General features: G+C 39.0%; 1 protein-coding gene across 2 annotated transcripts in view; it reads left to right on the top strand.

The window, feature by feature from the left end:
* Positions 1-16,316, top strand: part of LOC145989680 (uncharacterized) — a 75,913-nt gene extending 59,597 nt beyond the window's left edge. The window contains exons 9-11 of one of the 2 annotated variants that reach the window (XM_083124893.1): positions 10,005-10,125; positions 14,048-14,199; positions 15,917-16,316. In XM_083124893.1, coding sequence (XP_082981019.1) covers positions 10,005-10,125; positions 14,048-14,199; positions 15,917-15,954 — 311 coding nt within the window. In that variant the 3' untranslated portion in view covers positions 15,955-16,316. Of the gene's footprint in view, positions 1-10,004; positions 10,126-14,047; positions 14,200-15,916 lie in introns of those variants that run through there. The other variant, XM_083124894.1, reaches the window with a different exon arrangement.
* The last annotated feature ends 8,178 nt before the right edge of the window (positions 16,317-24,494 follow it).

Raw genomic sequence — 24,494 nt, 5'->3', positions numbered from 1 at the left:
GTGCGTGCATTTAACCCACACTCTCTGATCTCGTTGAAGAAGTTCTTTCAAAAGTAACCTTTTTTCTATCGCAAACTTCGTGAATAGTTTGGCAATGTTAAGAAGGAATAACTTTGCACGCCGAGTTTTAAAGAGACAACATTGTGACGAATACGTGAGAGAGTTGCTGCAGTGAGAAGGAATCAACGAGATATTAGAACCATACGAAGTGTTTGACTGTGGCTCACTTTGATTCCTGTTTTCTCGAAGTTGCGTACGTACGAGACGAGTGTAATCGACGCAGTTTGAGGGAAGGACAGAAGCTATCGTCAGGAAGTTACATCGTGTGAACTCTTATTAAAATGTCGACGCTGGAGCGATCGCAAAGTTCGCTAAATGGAAGATGAAGTTTGAACTATTCACCTTTTCTTCGCTACTGCAACCCATGGACGTCGTTTTGGGAAGGAACATGTTTGGCCAAGACAACACATAGAGAGAAGACGATTAAGTTTTGATGTTACGATTGTACAAGGAACTACGCAGTCGAATGGCTTGTTGCTGAGGTATGTACTTTTACATTATTGTTGGTAGTGAATAACGAAGTGTTATTGTGGAACGTGCATAGGCATGATGAATTATTTGCACGTGTGAATTATCATGAGTTATTGGAAGGAGTACGAACGAAAGTGTTGAATTTACTCTTCCCAACTGTCAAGACGAACATCGTTTCGATTGACCCAGAGTGACGAGGTGCGACGTTTTGCTCACCTTTGCCCACCTTTTGCTTAATTTGGCGAACTGTACGTGTGTTACACATTACAATTATTGAAGAAGCATGTCCGCTACGAGTCTCTAAATGGAATTTAATTGCACATACTTATGTTCACGTGGTTTTGTTGGGTAGAAATAAATATGCAACATACCTTTGAAATACCTTGTAAGAGCACCAAAGTATTAAGATTTGTATAATGTTGATTAAAGGCCAAAAATTCATGATTAGATCTGCATAGTACTGGGTGTCCCACTTAAAAGTGGTACGCCTAACATTCATTCTGGCGTTCACAAATAAATAGGTGGAATCAGATTAACACTTTCGCTGCCACCTAAAAAATTGCATACCTTTGTCAGGAGCCAGTTTGTGCTGTTATGCAATTTTGCTCATATTAAGCATAAGTTGTATGGATTTTCATAAAATACATTGTAAATTTACAATTCTCATGTAAATTTTACAATGACGCACATGTGCATCCTCGGCATATAGTATGAGTTTGTTGCTCTGTGCCGCATGACGCACAAGTGCGTCATGTTTTATTCATATAGGTTATTTTTATTTTGCATTCTTCTCATTATTTTCACAATATTCATGTTCCTCATAACAAGAAAAATTATTATATTTCAATTTAATAACATTATTATTATTATACATACATGTTACAAATATTTATACATATTGTATTATTGTATAATGGAGCAAAATACAAAAATGGCTATATTGATTCTTTACTTTATAGATGTAATGTTACAAAATCGGTAATAAAATAAACATCACATTTGTACTTGTTACATTACGTTACTTGTAACGTATCACTAATACATTTCAAAAGGTCACATACTTTCATTTCACTTATGGTGCAGAGCGAAACAAGGTTCGATGCAGAGACCTGGTTTTCCTGGACATTCTAAGCAACAAAAAGCAGTGTCTTTTCTCGTTCCCTTCTCATAGCAAACTTTGCATCTTTTCCTCAGGCACTTTCCCTTTTCATTAGTTGGCAGTTTTGATGGAAGATGGACATTCTCCTTCTTCTTCTTCCTGTTTGTTGGCTCATCATTTGCATCATTTACAAACTTTTCCTGTCAGGCATACACTTGGCAACGCAGAATACCACGAGAATTTCCCCTCACCAAGGCAACTGGTCAAAGCCAATTGGTTCAGAGGTTCCTCCCTGACTTTCGACAGAAAAGACAAAAATAGAATTTCTAAGTCCATTCTTTGGGCAGAAGCAGAATAGTCCCAATTAGCCTTACTGTTTATAAAGTGGAGTTAAAACTCTTAACTCAATGAATCAATTAAGTGAACCTTAGCAATTTTACATTGGATTGGTGAATTTCTTATCAGAACTTCAGTGGTATTGGAAAAAAATCCATATCGCTCCATCCCCATTTGGAATCAGTGTAGCTTCAGAAATAAAAAAATTCTTGCCTGCTAGTTTTGCCAACCAAGATTATAAAACCCTAGAATAGCACTTTTTTGATCATCCCATAAACATCTATTCCCAAAGCAATTGGACATTTTTTGCATAGGCTTTCTACTACAGTTTAGTAATTTTGTACATCAGTAAGCCATGGAATCTCGAGTTTTTTTTTATTTTCTAGCATTTTTGATTGCAAGGCTTTGCATTCAATGTTTGAAGAAGGGCCTCCCCTATGGCGTACTGGTAAGGTCGTTGCCTTGTAATCAAGAGGTCCCGGTTCGGTACCCGGTGGAGGCACATGGCACAGTGGTTCAGATCCTACTTTAAATTCTGCCAATTTGCTTTACAATTTTTATGGATAATCTCTATATACCCTACTTTTCAAAAAAGTAGTTGTCTAAATATGCAACTTCTTTTGCACTGCAGTCGCCTCGAAACATTTATTTATTTTATTTATTTAGGAGGTCAATGAACCATTTAGATTCTTTAAGGACCATTTGGAATTTTGTATCAGATTGGTAGAATATCGGTATCTCCAAAATTTCGTATTGACCCATCCCTATTTGATGATAACCCATGAAGATGCCAATTCAAGAAAGACACAGGGGTTATTGTGATTCCATGTGTGCTACAAGTTGAAGAGGGGGAGAGAGAATGATAGGGTGAGAGTGAGTGAATGAGTGGATCTCACTCCCCCACCAATTCTTAATGAGTGTAAGTATTAAAATTATTGTGTATTTAGAACCACTTGTGCTTCTGATTCAGGGTGGCTACTCACCGGGAATTATGCATAAATTATTGGCTCCGGGAATTATGCGTGAATTCTATGTGAATTTTTCTCCGTAGACGTGAAAAATTGCAATTTTTATTAATGCAAATGATTTCATACATTTACAAATGCCCCAAGGCAAGTTTTTCACAGATTAGCTTTTATTTTTATCAAGGAAGAAAAATAAAAGAATGCTGCGTAACAAAACAATCTATCAATCTGTTTACTTTGTTAGTGTCGTCTCAAGACTAATCGATCTGACAGGCAGATTATTGCAAAATAATATATGAGGCTTGTCTGGAAAGTAAAGATACAAACACATTTGCACGTTAGGGGGAAAAATATGTACCAAAGTTGGCAACACTGGCAGTAACTGTGATCCATACGATGGGGATTGGGAGTGAGTCGTCAGTGCAGCGCTGAGTCTTGTGTGAGGAACACTCATTGGAAATGGCACTCATTTGCGATACCGAATCCCGCCAAGTGCAAAGTGCACGCCGTGATCAGGTTTTTGCAGGCACAAGGAAAGCGTCCATCGGAGAGCCACCGAGAAATTGTGACTGTGTATGGGAACGTAATGAATCGTCAAAAAGTGGGGAAATGGTGCCGTGCCTTCGCAGAAGGTTGACGTGATGTTCATGATGAAGAGAGAAGTGGGAGGCCATGATCACTGATGACCTTCCGAATCGTATTGAAGCAGAGGTGTGTGCGAATAGGCAGGTGACAATTCGAGAATTGTGTGTGATGTTTCCTGACAGTTCCAAAACCACCCATTTTCTGGGATCGCCACGGCATTCTGCTGGTGCAATTCATGCCGCCTGGAAGAACGATTAATGCTGAAACAAACTGAGAGGTATGTTGTCAAGTGGAATCCGCTTTTTTCATGCCAACGCCCGCCCCCATGAAGCGAATGTCACCAAGGATCTGCTTGCACAGTTTCAATGGGAGGTCCTTCACCATCCGCCATCCAGCCCCGACCTTGCACCCAGCGACTACCACCTATTCCTGTACCTCAAGAAAAATCTTGGTGGAAAACATTTTGCCGACGACGATGAAGTCAGGGAAGAAGTCACAAATTTGTTCCAGATGCAGGCAGCGGATTTCTACGATTCAGGGATACAAAAACTTGTTCCACGTCTGAACAAATGTTTGGACAATGGTGGCATTTATGTGGAGAAATAGCCTCTGTATCAGTGTATCAAGTGTAACTTTAGTTGCGAGCAATACATTTCTTTTATATCTTATTTTTGGTCTGTATCTTTACTTTCCGGACAAGCCTCGTATCTTGAAGTTGAGTAGGTAAATTTGAGTTTGAAATTCTTACATAATTAACAAATTTTCGTCGATTATTATATCCCTTAACATTTGTGACTTTGTGTTCGTAGATTTTTTTTTAGTCTGAGTATGTGAAATGTCAAAAGTAAATTCCCCACTTTAAATTGAACATTTTAAATAGTATATATACCGTTTAATTGAAATGAACCAGGAATTATACTTGAATATTATCATAGTCGTAGAGTGGCCACTTTGTGATTGTACCAGGATATTGTTTACGAGTGTAACGAGACAACATTTAACGTAGATGTGATAATAGCCATATCTCCTTCAGTTTCAACCTTCAAGGCTGAAAATAACAACACTCCAAAAAAAAAAGAAAACATAAATTTGACATCATTAACTCTTTCACTGTTGCAAACGACTAGTCGATTTTTTCAATATGTGTCACTTGCGGATAGCGACTGCAGTCGATTTCAAATATTCTTGTCGCTGCTGATATCAAACAAAGTCACCCTGTAAGCATTACCAGAACATGCTGCCATCTAGAGTTGGCCGTTTAACGGGATGGACTACGGCCGCCATCTTGAAAATTCGTCCCATTCATTTACATGGTAAATTGTTACCATAATTGCGTTGCTCTGAAATGGAACTTCAACCATCTGCTTGTAGGGCCTTGTTCTTCATAACCGTCCCCTGTGTTCTAATACTTCAAAGCATAAATTTTATAATTATATTGAGAGCAAAATAATAAAAACTGACAAAATGAAGCTGACATGCCTTTCCCTCGGTAGGAGCGAGCTCCAAATGTTTGTCACTTCACTTGAGAGTGGTCAAGGTCAACTTTTCGGAATGACACAACGGTGTGTTTATTTACGATACAACAGATCCCAGTGATTAGGCGATACAACCAGAAACATTTCCTCTTTTTGGAAACCGTTACGTCTTTCCATTGGGAAAGGGTTTCTACAAAATCTGAGAATAATTATTGTTTTGATTGCACGATAAGCTGCATATTCTATTATTGTGTAAAAGTATTTTCTTTCACCTAGATGCTTCCCTTGAATAATTTCACAAATGATAGTTTACGTATTCTCACTAAATCCGTACTGCTTATGTACGGTATCCTACAAAAATAATTGTAGACAAAGGAGAAACGAAATAGACTGACTGTAAGCATAGGTGGATGCATAAAATTTTCCTGGGAGGGTCACAAAATATGCCGTAAAGATACGACAGGATGTAATATTGATAAGATTATGGGCAGACACAAGATTCCAAGACAAATGCAAGGATGAAACAACTGTTTTTCTTTTACATCCACTTTTAAATCTCACCAAATCCGAACCCGGGACCCTTGATTATACGGGAAAGGAAAGGCACCAGCGTTAGAAGAATTTGATGAAGTAGAAGTTGTTCCACAATTACTTGTATTGACAGTGATTAAAAAAGAAATACTTTTGAGAATTTTCTTATTCAGACAAACTCTATTTTTTCTTATTTAACGTCGCTTCTACGCCACTTCTGACTAATCGTGACAACGAGGATGAATGATAACACTGGTCGACAGTGAAATTTTTTTTCGAGCTGCTGAAGACGAATCTGAACTTGGTTTTTGTCCTGCACCCTCAGATTTAGAATTAATGCCAGTTATAGTATCAACCTTTAGACCCTGGCCAAAATTTGAAGGAAATTGCAGAGCTTCATGTTGGCGTCCTTTGTACACCTCTACTAATTAGCCCCGTCTACTTGGCTGCACTTTTTAACACTCGGTGCAGTGCAGGTGTATCCAGTGTCAGGGTGGTGCAAGGAAATGACGTTCAACCCAAGACTACTAGAAGTCTTGCGTTCAACCAACTAGACGGAAAGCGGTGTTCAAGTTCAAAAGATTCAACAAATGCCTGTCTACTTCTTTAAACGGTCATTTGATTAGTTAGCACGCACCACGTCACCATACACCACACTTGCACCTGTCCGGAAGGTAATGCAGACGGTGCAGACACCAAATATACTACTTGACTCGAAATCAACGAACTAGAGGACTCGGTGTTGCACCGTTCAACCAACTAGATGCTTCGGTGCAAAGAGAGTCAAAGCGAGTCAAAACGTGCAGCCAACTAGACGGGGCTATCATCCCAGAATCACAAATCATACCTCGTTGGAAAGCTTATGGAACTCAGATTCCAGCGAAGTACATTTAGGTTCCATCATGCCCAATTTGTAGAAGAAGAAGAAGAAAAGAAGAAAATTTGGGGAAAAGTTAATTTTTGGAGAACTTCAGTTAAGTTTTGCAACACTTACAGTTGCGCTACGCAAACATAAACTCAGTAAGACACACCCTATACGTTAAGTTGGCTAACTGAAGTTGTCCTGTAGGACGAATTTCAATGAAGAAACATATGTAAAGTATACATATTGCAATATACAGGGTGAGTCAAAAGTCCATGACCACCCCCTTATAAAATGGAAGGGAGTGTAGATTGCAACAATTCAACACTTTTTCCAGTTCTTAAAACTGGTTAAAACTGAGATTATTTGCGAAAATTACAGGACATAAATGAATATCACCTATGCCCAGGTCGGCGCTGGAATCTTGAACGAGAGTCACACACACACATATATATACTAAAGCAAAATTACTTTTTGTTATAGTGGTGTTGGTATTATAAGCAGGAAAAGTGATAGCATACAGAATACACCACTTAGAAAACTGTGAAAATTGTCATACTCTTAGAAATGAACTATCTTATTATTTGATATTTTATTAACTTCAGTTGGGGGTTAGGGAGAGAGGTGCCCCCCCCCCTGGCGTCGTCACTGAACCCCTGTCGCCGTAGCGCGCTGTTCTAACCACTCCGCCATGGAGGTTGACTCTCAGGCGAAACAATCAGAAACATTGGAAAGATCCGTGTTCCTATTCGCGAACCGTCTTGTAAACAAAAAGTAGGAAAGTAGCTACTCGTTACATAAACGACAGAATGAGTGAATCAGTGAAGTCAGATATATATTCCACTTTCTGGTTGTATTATTTAATATTATTAGTATTATTTTACTGTTCTTGGTTCTTGAAATACCGTAATTTATTCTGTTGTTCGCAAAAAGAACAGTATTTCCTGGTGAGATATTTTGCTTTTGCCTTGACGTTGTATTTATGTGGGCCTTTAATATATTTTTATGTCAATTTTTTTCAGATTGAAACATAATTTTAATTACGATTTTTAATAACGATCTTTTATGTGTGAGCGAATTTATAATATTCATACCAATATTACGAAACGAATTATTAATTCATATGCAGTCCCAGGTAGCCAAATGTTGCTTTCGGTGTGAACTGTCTGGTGTTGGCCAAGCATCGTGAGGATAATGGCGAGTTCATTGAAAAGGAAAGCCAATTAAGCTTCGCCTGGAAAGCCAAATAATGGCAACAATTGGTTTGATCGATTTATTTATTTGGTTTATATTTCTTCGTTTTTCTGTCACTTTCGGCTAATCTCGAAGATGAGAACAAGGGATATGATATTATGAAATTGATGAAACAACGCTCACATGGAAGCCCATAACCAAGCCTGGATTCGAACCCGGGAACCCTGTCGTAGCGTGCTGTGCTAACCATTCGGCGACGAAGGTCGGCACGATAAAGACAATTGGACTCTTTGCGCTGAGCAGGTGTACTCCAAAGATAAGCCATTCGGTAGGTATTGAACCTCAGACGAAATTTTCAACATGGAGTTTATTATTCCAAAGCTGCTACCTCGGTGGCACAGAGGCCCAACCCTGTGGCCGAGTGGTTAGCACATCGCGCTGCGACACCAAGGGTTCCAGGTTCGAATCCCGGTCGGGCTTGGTTGTTTGTGAATGTCCATTCATCAATTTCATCACTCATCCCCATCTTCGCAAATTAGCCAAGAGGCACAAAACACGAAGTAAAATAAACTAAATCAATCAATCAAATCAATCAATCAATCGGTGGCGCAGAACTAACTGACTTCTGTTCTAAAGGCTCTCGGTTCGAATTATGGCCATGGTTTACATATTTTAGGGCATTTGTTCTATTCCCTGTATCATCGGATCACCATTTATCCTTGCCGTGGAAAGTGACGAAGTTTTTGGTTCACTAGTTGCTCAGATAGGCAAATCGGAACTGGAGTAATGGAGTTTCCGAGCCCTTGATCACAATCCCACAACGTTATCCCCTACGCTATCGAGGCGGCCTGAAAAGTGGAGTAGACGAGTGGAGGAAATAAGAACTATGAAGAGTGTATTCAAACCTGAATATTAACTATAATACAAAAATTCAATTTTCAATACTTAGATTCTAAGAAAGCTTATTCATATAAAGGTGGATCCCATACAATTTGTAACGAGACTGGTTCGTTACAATAAATAAGTGAGTAAGTGGTCAGTAATTTGTCAGTATTTGGTCAGTTTTTTGTTACTTTGTTCAATTAAATCAATAATTTTGACCACTTGAATAGTTTCCACCCCTGCTATCACCAAAACCAAAACAATCGCACAGGAAATTCTAACCCAACCTGAGTCGCTGGCTAAGGGCTAGCACTACAGACATTCAGTTCAGTGGTCAACCTTGCCTCGGGGACAGACAAAATCAAAACAAAAGCAGTCAGAGGGTGTTGGTTGAATGTTCTGCGAGGAAGGAATTTACAGTACCGGAAGTTTGGGTAGGGGAGCTTGAACGAGGGTCAGCACGTGTTTCGTATTTTGTGGGTGAAAGTTTTATTTTAGCGTATACTATTTTTCGCTGTTTGTAAGTAAAATACAGAGTAATTAACTTATATTTTAGGAAAGGAATCAAATGGTAACATTGTACACAGAGAACACCATAACACTTCCTTGCAGTAGTTTGCAAACATTCAACTACATCTTTTATTTTTCTTTTAGCTAAATTATATCGAAATATAAAACAACCTTTCTCATCTTGTCTATTCTAATGCATAACATACAGCCAAAGTACATCTACGTCTCGTGTGTTGCACTAAGTACAGGTAAATTGTAGAGGAAGAACTGCAGCGACGGAGGAAAATGCAAATCAAACAGGGAACTATATTCAGTCGCGGAATAAGCCACACTTACTTTGGACCCGTTCGCGAAACTATCGTCGGTGGTTGCTAGTAATTCAGAAGTTTCGCCACCAGATGTCTCAGACGTAAGGGTGGCAAAGTCGTTTCCTTGATCCATGGCGTTAAACTATTTTCCAAAGAAGTAACTTGCTTTGGTTCTGAACACATGAAAAAACATGTACCGCCATGTGTATGTAAACAACAATGGCAAGAAGGATCATTTATCCACTGAGTGGCATGCCCAGGGTTTTTGAAAGGAGGTGGGAGGTACATATATTTTTTTTAGGAATACTGGACCAAAAGGAAGAGTTATAACCCCTATCAATTCCCCCTTCCCTTGAGCATTCCACTATATCTACTTCATTAACAAGGGCCTCGCCGCTGGAGCAGTGGTACCATCGCTGCCTTGTAATCAAGGGGTCCCAGGTTTGATACCCGGTGGAGGCACATATAGTGGATAAAGTGGACTTAGAACACCAAATCAAGCAACCAACCAACTTCATTAACAATTAAAAATATAACACCAATGGGGACTTCCAGCTATGGCCCTTTGTTCAAAGAATAGTGGTAAAATTCATATCAGTAATTTATAATACTTTTTTACAAATTCTGAAAATTTCCCCAAAAAACTACGCAGCGAAAGAGTTAAACCAAAAGTCTAGTGATGTGTCTGCTATTTTTAAGAGAAATTGAAAGAACCCCCTTCTTCAGTTTCAGAACTGTTTCAAGAGAAAGCGAAGTCAAGGGCCACAGCCACCAGACCAGGAAGAGGACGTGGAGGATCTAATGCAGGTCAGCAAGCACCTGGGAACCCAAGCACATCAGCAGCAAGGTTTTTGAGTACTTTTTTTTTCACGATAATTATGATGGAATGATTTTTCTGATGGATAAAATGAAGCCAAAACATCCTTGAAACAGTTTTATCATTTATTAATTATAGTTTACCATTCTTTCTTCTAATAGCACATTGCATGTTTACCTAGAAACCAGAAAAGGACAGGGAATTTGTTTTGGCAAAGTTTGTGTGTGTGCATGTTTGGGTGCAAAGGTGAATAGTGAATGAAAATATGGTTTCAACATGGAAACAAATAGTGTGACATAGTTTTATATTCATAGCTCAAGCACAATGAAAATTTCACTTATATACACTATCTACCAAAAAGTAATTGGGCACCTATGATAGTGGTTAATTTAGTATCTAATTTGAATCATTTAGTATCATTTAGTGGGACCACTGGTGGTTGTTCGTGGCACAATGAACTCACAGCCATACTGTACAATACTAGACAATGAAATGCTCCCAACCTTGTGGCGTTTTTACAGAATGGACCCCTGTAATTTCCAGGATGACAATGTTAGGTGAAATGTTTCGGAGGCTACTATGCAGTGGTATGCCGACAACAATGTTTACCGATTGGTCTGTCTTGCTCAGAGTCCTCATCTCAATCCCATAGAACACCTTTGGGAGGCATTGGACTGGCGGGTGAGGTCTCGGGAGATGCGGCCAAATTCAATTGTCCAACTGAGTGAGATCTTGCAAGAGGAATGGCGACACATTCCAATGGACGTCCTCCACAAACTAGTCGAGAGCATGCCTGACAGATGGCTGCTGTTATAGCAGCAAGAGGTGTCTCCATGAGGTTCTAACAGGGTTCGCACCACCAGACAACCATTTTGTACACTTGCCCAATTACTTTTTGGTAGATAGTGTATATATATATACCGTGCGTCCATTTCGATCTGCAGCCGAGAGATCGGGAGAAGCATGGCGGGCGGCACTGACGGAGATGCCGACATTTGCGGCCTGTAATGCCCGCTTATTTTTATGGACATATGCAGACATTTATATAAATATTGCAAAACGAGCACTAACCTGTGTTATAAGAGTATGGTTTTAATTTTAGTAGCTTAGTGACTGTATGTGCCGATGATTTTGACACGCCCACCTCTTGTGAAACACGGCGTAGAGGTTTGTTTGGAGAACGTTCTAACGCTGCACCAATATCATCGAGTTTTGCTTCGGTTAGAATCCGTCGTTTTTGCTTAGGTGTTTTAAAATTTAACGATACAGTTTCTCGTAATTTAAGGACAAGATGTCTAACCGTATCTCTGTGTGGAGTTGAAACGCATGGGAATTTCTGTACAAATTACCTACACACGTCTCGACACGAGTTTGTTTTCACGTAGGTACGTGTCATACATAAAAAAATCTTTGTTCTAACGTGAATCTTGCGGCTGGCATTCCAATCGTCTCACTGACACGTCACACATACACACTACAATAACACAAACAAGTAACTGCAAGTAACCAAGAATAACACTCTTATGCACAGTACGAAATTAACACGCTCTTGGTTTACATTGCTCGCCACTATATTTACAACTCTGTCTTCATCTAGTTGCGAAGGAACAAAAAACTCGAGCTCGGAGATTTCGGATTGCAAGGAAGCTCACGAACACTATTGACTTTTAACGGTTTCTTCTACAGCGTAATCTTGATACAGTGTTGCACATTCAAAACCTCCAAACGATCCCCATCGGCACAAAACTCTTTCAAGGATATAAACTTAAGCAGGACGTTACTGGTCAAAACTATGATTAAAATGTTTTATTATCTGTGGCTCTTAACATCGTTTCTAAAGCGTATTTTTTTGTGTATATAAGAGCAGAACTTGGATGAATTACAGAAGAACTTTTGCGTGTTATAAAACAGGTTAGTGATCGTTTTGCAATATTTATATAAATGTCTGCATATGTATGTCTATAAAAATAAGCGGGCATTACAGGCCGCAAATGTCGGCATCTCCGTCAGCGCCGCCCGCCACGCTTCTCCCGATCTCTTGGCTGCAGATCGAAATGAACGCACGGTATATATATATATATATATATATATAAAAAAATAACATCGATTTAGATGATTTTGCAATGATTTTATCACACCCTGTTCCGTTTTTTTTTTTCATGTTTAGTATTGTGTCCAATTAATTCCAGTGTATTTGTTTTCTGAATGTTTATGGGAATTCTCAGAATAACAACCCAAATTGTTAAGGGAAATTCCACTGATTGATTCACCAGCACCTGCAGGATTTTTTCCCGTGAGGAAATTCTTGTGTTCCTGCAACAATCTGTACTAAGCAGTAATTATCAATCCATTACAATAATATGATGCGATTCATTGAAGTGCAGACCACCGCGTTGGTGTTTTACACTATTGGCAAGCGAGCTGCTACCAGCCGTTTTGTCGGCATCGTAGACTTTTCATGAAGCAAGTGCACAACAGTTTCCGTAATTATTTTAAAAAATTATTTACTTACCAGATTTATAAAAGGAGATGTTCAAACTAGTTGCCTTCTATGTGCACACATTTTTTATTCATCTTTATTAAGACACCCACAAACGTAATATGACGAAGGGGGGGGGGGGGCTAGAAACTGAAAGTAGACATGATACTATAAAGTGATATGGGTTCTTGTTTTGTAACAGTTGGGCTGAAAAGTTCGTAGGCTAACATAGTAAAAAATATTTTTTGAAAAAATTCGATTTTATTATTCAATATAGTTGCCTTCGAGGGCGATACAACGATTATAGCGGTCATACAATTTTTCGATGCCATTTTTATAGTACGATTTCTCTTTAGCCTCAAAATAGGCCTCAGTTTCGGCGATTACCTCTTCATCAATGCTAAATTTCTTTCCAGCGAGCATTCTTTTAAGGTCTGCAAACAGGAAAAAGCCACTGGGGGCCAGATCTGGAGAATATGGTGGATGGGGAAGCAATTTTATTACGGTTGAATATCGCTAAACATTGCTCCGAATCATCAAAACGTTGTTGCTTTTGATCGATTGTGAGCACGCGCGGCACCCATTTTGCACACAGCTTTCGCATGTTCAAATATTCATGCACAATATGTCCAACACGTTCCTTTGATATTTTTAAAGTCTCAGCTATCTTGATCAACTTCACTTTACAAACATTTAAAATTATTTTGTGGACTTTTTTGATGTTTTCGTCGGTAAAAGCCTCTTTGGGGCATCCACTGCGTGCATCGTCTTCGATGCTCATTTTGCCTCGTTTAAATTTAACAAACCACTTCTCAACGGTTGATTTTCCTGGTGCAGAGTCCGAATAATGTTTATCAAGCCAAGCCTTGGCTTCAACATTATTTTTTTTCGCCAAAAAGCAATGCTTTTAACACACGAAATTCTTTTTTATCCATTTTTTCACAATAACAAAAGCTGCTTCACTCACAATGCTATATCTCACGAACTAATTATCCGGCAGCTGTGAAATGTATACACGTATCTTTTGAAGGTTAGTACTAAGTAAAAATCACATGGATTTAATTCTAGTAACGCCATCTATGAGTCAGCCTATGAACTTTTCAGCCCAACTATTATTGTGTGACCTGTTTATTAGTCTAGTGATTTTGAAGCGATAGGATGCTTGGTATGTATTGTGTTTTTTCTAGTGTATTGAACTGCAAAGTGTGTTGTGGCTCAGCAAATTTTCTATTGCACAGTGTGTATTAATTTATGATTCATATGTGTTAACTAAATCGGCACGTGAAGTTCAAAGGCAATTTAAACCAGTTACTGAAACTTGTGTGCTTGATTCATGGACAATCTACAGTGCCGACATATGGCTGCGAGTACCCCACTTGCCATTATATTAGACACTGACATGGTGGTCTACACTTGAATGGATCGCTCTCTATTAGGTAAGCCGATATGAATCTTCTATTCTTGTTTCCTCAGCACGCCGGCGGCGTTTGTAGAAATATCGGATTCAGAGTCGGAAACGTCAGGGAATTCCTCCACGTATTCCAATGCAAGCGACTCGTCACCATCATCAGAGGAAGGGATGCCAGGGGAATATTATGGAGGTTATGGCCGTTGCTTTCGTTGTGGTAAGTGTTATATTGTGCATGTACCGAGAGTCTCACAGTATTGGTACTAGCTGAGCCTTAACCTGCAACCTTTGATGTGGGGTAGATTCTACCCAAGCCTTTTTCATATAGCCGGCCCCCATGGCGGAGTGGTTAGCACATCGAGCTATGATGCCAGGAGTCCCGGGTTCGAATCCTCATCCCCGTCTTCGCAAATTAGCCAAAAGTGGTCCAAGAAGCGAAGTAAAATAAAGCAAATGAATCAATCAAACCTTTTTCATATTCTTTCGTCACCCATCAAAGGAACGCTACTGAGGACTTTCCTATCAATTGATTATTAACTGTTACACGTGACTGTTGTGTTATTTCAAGTGAATAACTGTAGCATATACTCCTGTAATTCCGAGCTTGGGTAGAATATAATCTTTTCTTGTATGTACACATTGCCTGCATTATTTCTCTTGTAGTCTACGGTTATTACAATCATAAAAACAGTTTTTTCGTTGTGACGTTTCAGAAAAACACACGCTCCCTTCATCAGACAAAATTTGTATAATATTTTGTTTTGTATTTTGCTTGTAATAACCGTAGACTACAAGATAAATAGAATATACTCATTGTCCAATGTTATGTTATTGTTTCTGTATTTCGTTGTTATATCATAAGTAATTTATTTGGCAACTCATGGACGTCAGGATAAAACTGCAATTTAATTAAGTCACTGGCAAAACAGTTAACCCTTCGTGGGTCGCATGAGAATAATTATGTAGATGGTCGCGCACGGTGCCAGAGACTGCTAAATTTTCATTGTTAATTGAGCTTTGGTAGTATTAGTTATGATCTTGAAACTCAAAGAATTTGTCCAAATCCTCAAATTATTATAATTAGAGCGTTTCTTTCAACAATTGAGATTCTACAAAACTATAAAAATTGATATTTCATTAAATTATAAAAAGGCAGGGAACAACTGACCGAATTTTCAGTAAAAACTAGGTGCGCCTATAGTCGCAAATGGACTCTGACAGCAAGGGGCTTCAGCAAACCTCCCCTAGTGGTTCAAATCCCTGACTAAAACTGCAAACTAAATCGTTGTGTAAAAGAGACAAATCAATCATTGATAAATGGCGACGTTAAAATCACACACCCAGAACTAGAGATCATGTGTGACCATCGTAGGGTTAACAGAACCAAATTAGTATTTCTCTTTATGTTAATAGCTACATTATTGGTGACCTTTCAATGTTCTGATGTTAAATTTTCTTCATTATTATCTTGTGTTTCTATTTTGTGTTTATTAAGATAGTGAAAAATCTGTTGAGGAATTTCCTATAGTTCAAATTTATTGTCAGTAAAGCTTTCCTTTCCACAAAAATAATGATCTGTTATGCTTTTAATAATGGTGTATTCACATATGCTTACAACATTAATTTTTGATTCCCCTATTCCACAGAAAATTGCGCCTGGTTTTTAGAACAGGGTAGAAAATACCCCATGTCCAAGGTAGCATGACAAAAAAAGATATGTCTCAAGTTACGGGCTATGATAAAGTAATGCATCCATAACACCCATGTGAAATCCAGCTTCCTCCTGAAATAAGGTTGCGAAGATCTTCCTTTCATTACATTGTTCTCTCCTTGACAAAAAATCGTATCTCTTGTCCTTAATGGACATATTTCACCAGTAAGTGTTTCTTAGGCTTAATGCAACTTTTTTTTATCACTGCTGTTTTTGTTTCCAGGTAGAAGGGGTCACTGGGCAAATGGTTGTCCTTATTAAGCATCTCAAAACCAAAATTCATGGGGTTTCTTACGATCAAAAAGTAAATGTTGTGAAGGACAGTCAAGAAACTCAAAGGGCATTAATTAAGTGAAGTGTGGTGGCAAATGCATCATATGGAGTTCCATACATTAGTTCCAAACTATAGACAAAAATGTGTATTAATGTTGCTAAATATGCTACTTGAATTTTTGCCTGATTTCTGTGATACAATGTACAATCAAAGGTCATGCAAATTTCTTAATACACTTTCCTGTTTTGTTTTTTAATTATTTTTCCATGATTCATTGTTTGTAAATATTGTAAATAAATATACTTTTTACATAGTAACTTTGTGCAGCTCTCAGAGTTGTAATTTCCACAAAACTGTGTTTATTTGATTTGGGCAACTTGTATGGAAAAGTGATCTGGTGCAAGCTTGCAAGTGCTCCGTGAGTTTCAGGCCTGCACAATGTACCTTGAGGTCTCCTGCCAAGCTTCCTTCCTCTCGACATTGCCAGTGTGTTCAGTGTGGCCGGAAAGCCCCTTTACACTACTTTACAGCAGTTGTACGAATACATTTGTCACGAATATTACATTGTACTTTACCCAGTTGTACAAATACATTTGTCACAATTATTAAACTAGCCTCTTCGAGGTGTGACTGGCACCACTGACTACCGTTCTGCCCCTGGAGGCAGAAAAAATGCACAAACATTCCGGGCGAGTCATAATGGCAGACAGAAGTGTGTGTATTGTGGAGGAGCATTTGGTGGCTTGTCTCGGGGTCCACGAATGTCGAATCAATGGAAAAACAAGGAACAAGTGTGTGATTTATCGCAGGTCAGACAATTGAAATATATTTTTCTGTGCAAAAGAAAATCCTTACTCTTTTGAGGAAATTCAAATTCAAATTTTCTTTATTAAAGGGCGAGGTTCAGCGTTAAAAGGAAAGAACAAAGTCGAGATTTTAAAAAAATCAAAACAACACGTGAAAAAGAAAGAGAGAAAAAAAACACATTCACGCACACACACACATTAAAACACACATACTAAACATTTCTGAGCAGGACATTCACGCACGGATGTTGAGATTGATGTACATGATTATGCTAGTTTTGTGAGGTACGATAGAACAACGCATACGTAAATATTACAATATAGTTGTAGATTTGTCAAGGATTGGATTGGATTGGATTGGCGAGGCTCGTATGTAATCTGAACTGTATTGTGAAGTGTTACTCGTGGGAGCTTGAACAGAGATATTGCTCATCTAACAGAAAATCCTTTAGTTTATTCTTAAATTTGTTAGGACTGGGGAGGGAGGTAATGGAGGGCGGGAGTTCATTCCATGTTTTTGCCGCTGAAAGTGTAAAAGACGATTTGAAAATTTCAAGCGAGTGTTTGCAGAGTTCAAGTTTCGCTGGTCCTCTTGTTTTGTAGTTGTGTATTTCCCTTCTGGTTTTTAGTTTCTCGAATAAATTCTCGGGAATTTTTTTATGCAAAAGATTCTGTATAAAGCAACAGAAATGAAGTCTGTGACATCTGTTCATGTTTAGCATTTTGTTCTCGTTCAGGGTTGGAAGAATATGATCGAATTTTTTAATGTTATAAACAAAGCGTAAACACGATTTTGAACTTTTTGAATTTTTAATTTATTTCGAACAGACAAGTTTGCACCGTATACTATATCACAGTAGTCCAGAAGAGGGAGAATCAGTGTTTGCACAAGTTTCATTTTAATATCTGTTTTTAAGTATTCATTAAATTTATAGAGGGATCTTAGTGCTGCGTAGGCTTTCTTAGTTTGCTCTTGAACGTGAAGGTCCCAGTTCAAGTGTTCGTCTAACATAACTCCTAAATTCTTTATACTTTTTGAATGTGGAATTTCGGATGTCTCTATTTTGATGCATGGATTATTCGGGTTTATCATTGCGAGGCTATTCTTGGAACCGATGACGGTGAAAACAGACTTTTGTGGATTTATTTTCAGACCATTTGCATTACACCAGGTATTGATGGCTGCCAAATCTTTGTTAAGTAATGCTATTGCATAATCTGGTGATTTTGGTGGAAATGGGATTTGAATGTGGGTGTCATCTGCATAAAAGTGTACGGTACTATGCTCTACGTTGCTTTCTAAATCTGCTGTCCTTGCGGAACGCCAGTTTCTAGCGGAAGCGTGTTCAAGAGAGAGGGTGTGGCAGTTTTTAGGAACACGTTCTGTTGCCTGTTTGTCAAGTACGATCTGAACCATTTGAGTGCGTGGTGTGAAAAATTATAATATTTCGACTTGCTTAAGAGTAGGTCGTGATGAACCTTGTCAAAAGCTTTTGTCAGATCCAGTGAAACCAGAGCAACTGTCACACTCTTGTCCATTGAGCGAAATATATCATCGGTGACTTTTAGCAACGCCGTCGCCGTGCTGTGAGCAGGGTGGAAGCCCGATTGGCATTTCGGAAGGAGATTGAGGCTGTTCACATGATTTCTAATCACAATCACAATCCACCTCATGTTATGGTTTAGGCAGGGATGACAGTGGAATTCCTGCTTGGTCCTTATTTTTTCGATGCTTCAGTTAATCAGCACAGTTATCTGAGAATGATCAATGCGTGGTTGCTTCCACAGTTGACAGCAAAAGAAATTGCTGACACCATTTGGTTTCAACGAGACGGCGCACCAGGGCATTTCACTATCATCTTCCACAGACGCCTGGATGAAACTTTCGCAAATCGCTGGATGAGACGTGGATAAGCAGAATATCCGGCTCCATTGCCTTGGCCTGCAGGAAGCCCTGATATCAGCACACCTGACAATGCAATCAGGGGTCTTGTGAAAGAAGAGGTGTGAAACGCCGATACTCCGAGCAGCTGAAAGATACAGTTTCTGCAGCATTTCAAAATTTCACCCATGATATGCTGCTGTGGCAATTGGACATGGAGGCATATAAGACTATGCTAAGAATGTGGAGGAACCCATACGGACGTTTTGGATCTATAGGAGGCAAGCTGTGTGCATAACCACATAATTCAAATTCAGTGTAAAGGGACTTTACGGACACCCTGCATATATTATTAGTGACTGGGTGTAATGTGTAAAGGAATGATACGTGGGTTTTGTGTAGATTATTCAAAACACAATAACTTTTAGGTTCTTAAAGGTTTGCATAGATGCAAAATAATATATAGATATTTATAGGGATGTACGAAAAGAAGGGAAGAAATATGTGTGTGTGCCATACAGAAGGAAGATGCAGAAATGGAAATGAAACATCCATGAAAAGTATTTAAATCTTCGCCACTGAAGACTGTTATCAGTGGCCAAGGGCATTGAGTGGTCTTTGCCACTGAAGAGTTCTCTACAAAAAAGGTTCTGTTCATTTTTCTTCTAGGAAGCACCGTTAGAATGTTAGAGGAGCGAGACATTTCACTTCTTTTCCTTCCGCTCCATTTTGCAAGAGCGAAAGATAAGGAAACTTTTTTGCAAGGTAACTTGGTGGCTTATTTCGTATTAAAATACCTATTTTAAATGTATGAGCCGCAGCAGCTCTGTCCTGTCGAGATCCATGGCGGAGTGGTTAGTACAGCGTGCTGCCATGCCAGGGATCCCGGGTTCAAATCCCAACTGGATGTTTGTGTATGTCCGTAATGAGAAAAACCTAGTATATTTGTAAAAAGTGATACGTATGAAAGTTCAGAAAATGGTGAATGACTAGGAATACTACCACGTAGGGATATTCTTTTTTTTAAAAGAAACAGGAGACCCGGTTTCGTTCCCGTCAGGGGAGAACTGAGATTTTTCCACCTGTTCAAGCGGTTCCGGCACCCATCCAGCATCCTATAAAGTGGCTACCTGGAGGAAGCTCTGGGGTGTAAAAGCAGCCAGGGGAGTGGTGCTGATTACATGACCCTCAACTTCACCCATGCTCAATAAAGTATGGAGCCCTAACTCCACACCCCCTATACACCTTTATGGTGTAGTGCAAAGCACAAGGGAGCACTTTTTTTTTTTACTTTTTTTATTCTAAATGTTCTAACCACTTTTTTCGAAAATGTGATTTCAGTTGGTAATATATGTATGTTAATTAAACAGTAATTCTGCAATACTTAATATAAAACAAATAAACATAATGTCTGTATTTCTTCTACTGTTAGAAACCACCCCTTGTCTTCTAACAGCAAGAATTATTGTAAGTACATTTGACCAAGATCATCACAGTTGTTCTGAGCTTTCAGATTGAAGCGAAAGCTACAATCTACAAAAGGCTTTCAAACCAAAGTGATGACATGGCCCCCTTTAGTCTAAAAGAAAACATTCACCGTGTATGCGCGAATAACTAGGTTCCAAGAGACACGTGCTGCTTCCGTCAGAAAGCTCCCTTCCTCTTCTACATTCTGTGATGGAAATCCCCGGAGAGAGCAGGTCTCTTGTGCAGGTAGTAACTCGAGAATACTCGACCAATGAACACGTGAGACGGAACAGAATTTTGTGGCCTTGCTCCAGAGATTCTCCGGACAGAGTATAGAACAGTGTCAGGTTTTGAACAAGTTAATGTCTGCAATGCTTACATATCACTGAACACTTTAGCCCAATTTTCCTACAGCTACAAGGCCCCTTGTGCAGCCTTGAAGGCGTTTACAGATTATAATGCGAAGAAGCTCTGGCGGTGCTGCTTCTTTGTCTGTTAATACTTTCTGTGATACTTTCAGAGAGTGATACGAAGATGATACTTTTTTGTTTTCCACATCCCTAACTCATCAGCTACAATGGGTATGGAACAAGTTTGTACTCTGAATAGGTCTTGTGATTTTTTAGTAAAATATTATTTTAAATAAAAACTCTGGATCAACTGGATACAATACATCTCTGAATTTTACTTCAAAAGTGACTGATCCAGTGATTATCTCTCTTATTTCGTTCAAACTTGACATTTGCCAAATACTCAACATTGAAGACATTCCAACATCATGAGCAGCGGAGGGATTGGATTTCTTGTTTCCTGTAATTGTTGACTTTATAGCACAAAATCAGGGTCTCGTATTGTGGGTGAAATGAGAATCGCTGACACAAGAACTGAAAGCCTTTGCTTACCCCTTGATTAGGCATGCCAAAAATCCACTTAGCATCGAGTCAGTCACTTCTCTGTCATCCCCCACAACTCTTCATGGAGCGCACCACGTCTCAGTCGTCATATCTGACCACTGATTGTGTTATTGTGGTTTGAATTGTTTTAAGTCTACTTTATACACAAATAGGCTAATTGAGACTAGACCTACAGTTTAAAATGGACTCCATACCACTGTGTAATGTGCCTCCACCTGATATCGAACCCGGGACTCCTTGATTAGATTGGCGTTTTATTCTTAAATAACCCTATTGGAGAAAGTCAACATGTTCCTTTAGAGATGCCTTGACTTTCAGACCAAACATCTTATGACACTAAACTATTTCCTATAAAGTACTGCATGCAATGATAAAAGCAATTGAACCATAAATGACATTCTTAAAGAAGACAAATAATAATAAGTCCAGTTTTATAGAAGAGAGATTATTTTTATAGAAGAGATATACTGCAAAACATCATGTAAAAGGTGCTTCCGTCCCTTGCAAAACGGGATGGGAAAATAACGTAATATTTCTCGCTCAACTAGCACCCAAACTGAGCATCCTAGAAGAAAAATGCCCAGAACCTTTCTGTGGAGAATTTTTTATAGATTATTTTTCATCATAACCTTCTTTTCCGTAAAATGCTTTCCAAGCGAGATAATTGCAAAAAACTGATTTTGGGCACTATTTTCCAAAGATGGCGGCCAAGTCCAGGTTGGTACAGGGGGTGCAAATTTAATATATGGTGTTAAGAACCCTTTTAGGAAGATAATAAAACTTGTTCAAGCTTTCCCCGATTTTTTTCTTATTGGACCCCATTATTGACTGGCCAAAGTTTTAGTTTAAAAAAGAGCTGTGATTTTTTTTATTGATTGATTAAGTTGGTGTTTTAAGTCCACTTTATGCACAGTAAGGTTAGTCGGGACCAGACCTACAGTTTAAAATGGAATGCGAACCACAATGTGCTTTCACCGGGTGTTGATCCCGGGACCCCTTGATTACAAGGCAACAACGCTACCACTGCACCATCGCGGAGGCGTGAATTTTGTTTAGATGATTGATTTGGTTTATTTTACTTTGCTTTCCTGCCACAAGATGACGATATGATGAAATTGATGAAGCCGCACTCACAAAGAACACCCAGGCCAGGATTCGAACCGATGACCTCTGACGTCATAGCACGCTGTGCTAACCACTCCGCCATGGAAGTGGACATCATAATTTTGAAGCTTAGCTTCCGTGTAATACACACTCGATTTCATTTTGCATGCTATCGAGGCTCTGGCGGCTGTACCCATATGAGATTTCTGTTGAGTTCTGTCCACATGTGTTTGTGATTGTTCGTTCATTTGTTTCCCTTCATCACCATTCATCCTCATGTTCTCGATTATCCAAAAGTGACAGAAAAGCGAGGTAAAAGAAACAAAATCAATTAAATCAGTCATTTAATGTGCATTATTGTGTAGAGGTAACGTTGTCGCCTGGTAATCAAGGGGTCCTGACTTCGATTCCCGGTAGAGTTGTTGGGATGACACTTTAAACTGTACGACCAGTTTCGTTTGACCTATCCAAGTGGATTTCAAGCAACCCAAATTTTCTTGCTTGCTAATCGGCCGAACCGTTGACCTAGCAAATTCAGTGGTCGACTCACAAATGTGTAAAGTCCATCATTCATTATCATCGTCGTGATTAACCAAACGAAGCAGAAAATATACTGTAGAACAAGACAATGAAAGGATTGAGTGTTGAGTGAATCTTCACCACACCCTCTTTTGGGACCGTTATAAATGTAACAAAGCCAGGAAATTTTAAATTGATATTAAATATTTCTGCTATTTTTTTTCTTTTCGCATGTCCGTTAATTAATGCTGAAAAAGTAAGTTATAAATTACTCAAAAATTTATAGCCCCATCTAGTTCGTTGATTTTGAGTCAAGTAGTGTATTTGGTGTCTGCACCGTTTGCACTATGTTCTGGGTCAGTGTATGTGTGGTGTATGGTCATGTGGTGAGTGCTAACTAATCAAATGAACATTTAAAGCAAAAGACAGGGACTTCCTGAATCTTCTGAACTTGAACACACCTTTCCATCTATTTGGTTGAATTGTGTATACATGTGTACTACACAGTGTCAAAAAATGCAGCGAACTATGCCAAGCGTCAGGTTAACCTTGCAGCAGGTTTTCGCATATGTAGATCCAAACGTGCACGCAAGAATATAGTTCCACTGAGACGGGTTCTATTCCGACACAACTGCATACTTGCAAGAAAACAGTTATTTAATTTGTAAAATACAGACAAAATAATACATCCATTAGCAGGTGTGGACTTGATCGGTTGCAATCACTGTGCAGACGAACTTGGATCCGCAGATTCGCCAACTGGAGTTTGTATTGAGCTGAGGAATCCCTGAAGCCCAAGTGCGAGTCGAGCAAGACTGAATACGTTGCAGAGAGCGTGGAATCCGTGATACCAGTGTTGCACATCCCACTATTTTAACCCTATGTTTATTGTGATTAATAATCGTGCTATACAGCGGCGAGAATGGCTGAATCAAGCAAGGTCTCCTGTTCAGCGAGTGTTATTGTGGGCTTCATCCGAAGGGAAAAGCTCTTCAAATCAAGCAAGTTGTTTAAAATGCACAATCCTCCTTACGGAAACAAGATCAAAGTAAAACAGGGCGTGAGGTGATTTGCCGTCAATGGGCGCACGAACTGTATCCCGGGTGTTGAATGATTTGCGGTTTGAGTTTAGGAAGAGGAAACGATTGTTTGTTGTTTGACTACAAAAGAATGTCCCCGGTATTAAAAGATATCCCCGTGAGAAGAAACATGTTTATTATTTGGACCAGACGTGCTTTAACTCTGGGAGGGGCGTGGGCGTTATATTGATTTTTTATATATATATATATATATATCACCATGCAAAACCACCGCCAGGGCTGAAGAAACCGACGAGAAAGGGAGAGGGGAAGGGGGAGGCTTATTGTTTCACCCACTGACGGCAATGACGTCTTTGTTGAAGGCGCATATATTTACTGTTCCGTGCAAGGAAAGGGATGGATGATTAGCAAGAAATAGACAGACCAAGATTTGAATCCTGGTTTAGTGAAGTGATTCATAAATTGTAACCAGAATAATAGCAGCAGACAATGCACCTGATTGTATATATCCACAATAACAAATCATACTTTTTTTTTTTTGCTGGTATAACTTGAAGTGCGTGTGTCTTACAGTAACAAAGGTTTTCATAAACGTATTTTTTTATAAACCAAAAACAATAATTTGTCATTAAATTCAAGACGGCCTGTCGTTGTTTACTTATATCTTTGTTTATTTTTATTTTTGCGTGCTCGAAATATACACACATGCTCATGGGCGTCCGGAAGGGGGGTGGCAAGGGGGCCGTTCCCGTCCTGGAAAATGAAAGTCAACCAAAAATTATGTATTTCACACAT

The sequence above is a fragment of the Lepisma saccharinum genome, chromosome 7, assembly GCF_977018435.1.
Source record: "Lepisma saccharinum chromosome 7, izLepSacc3.1, whole genome shotgun sequence".
NCBI lineage: Eukaryota > Metazoa > Arthropoda > Insecta > Zygentoma > Lepismatidae > Lepisma > Lepisma saccharinum.
Note: the sequence above shows the minus strand (reverse complement) of the source record. Positions and strands in the feature narration are given on the sequence as shown.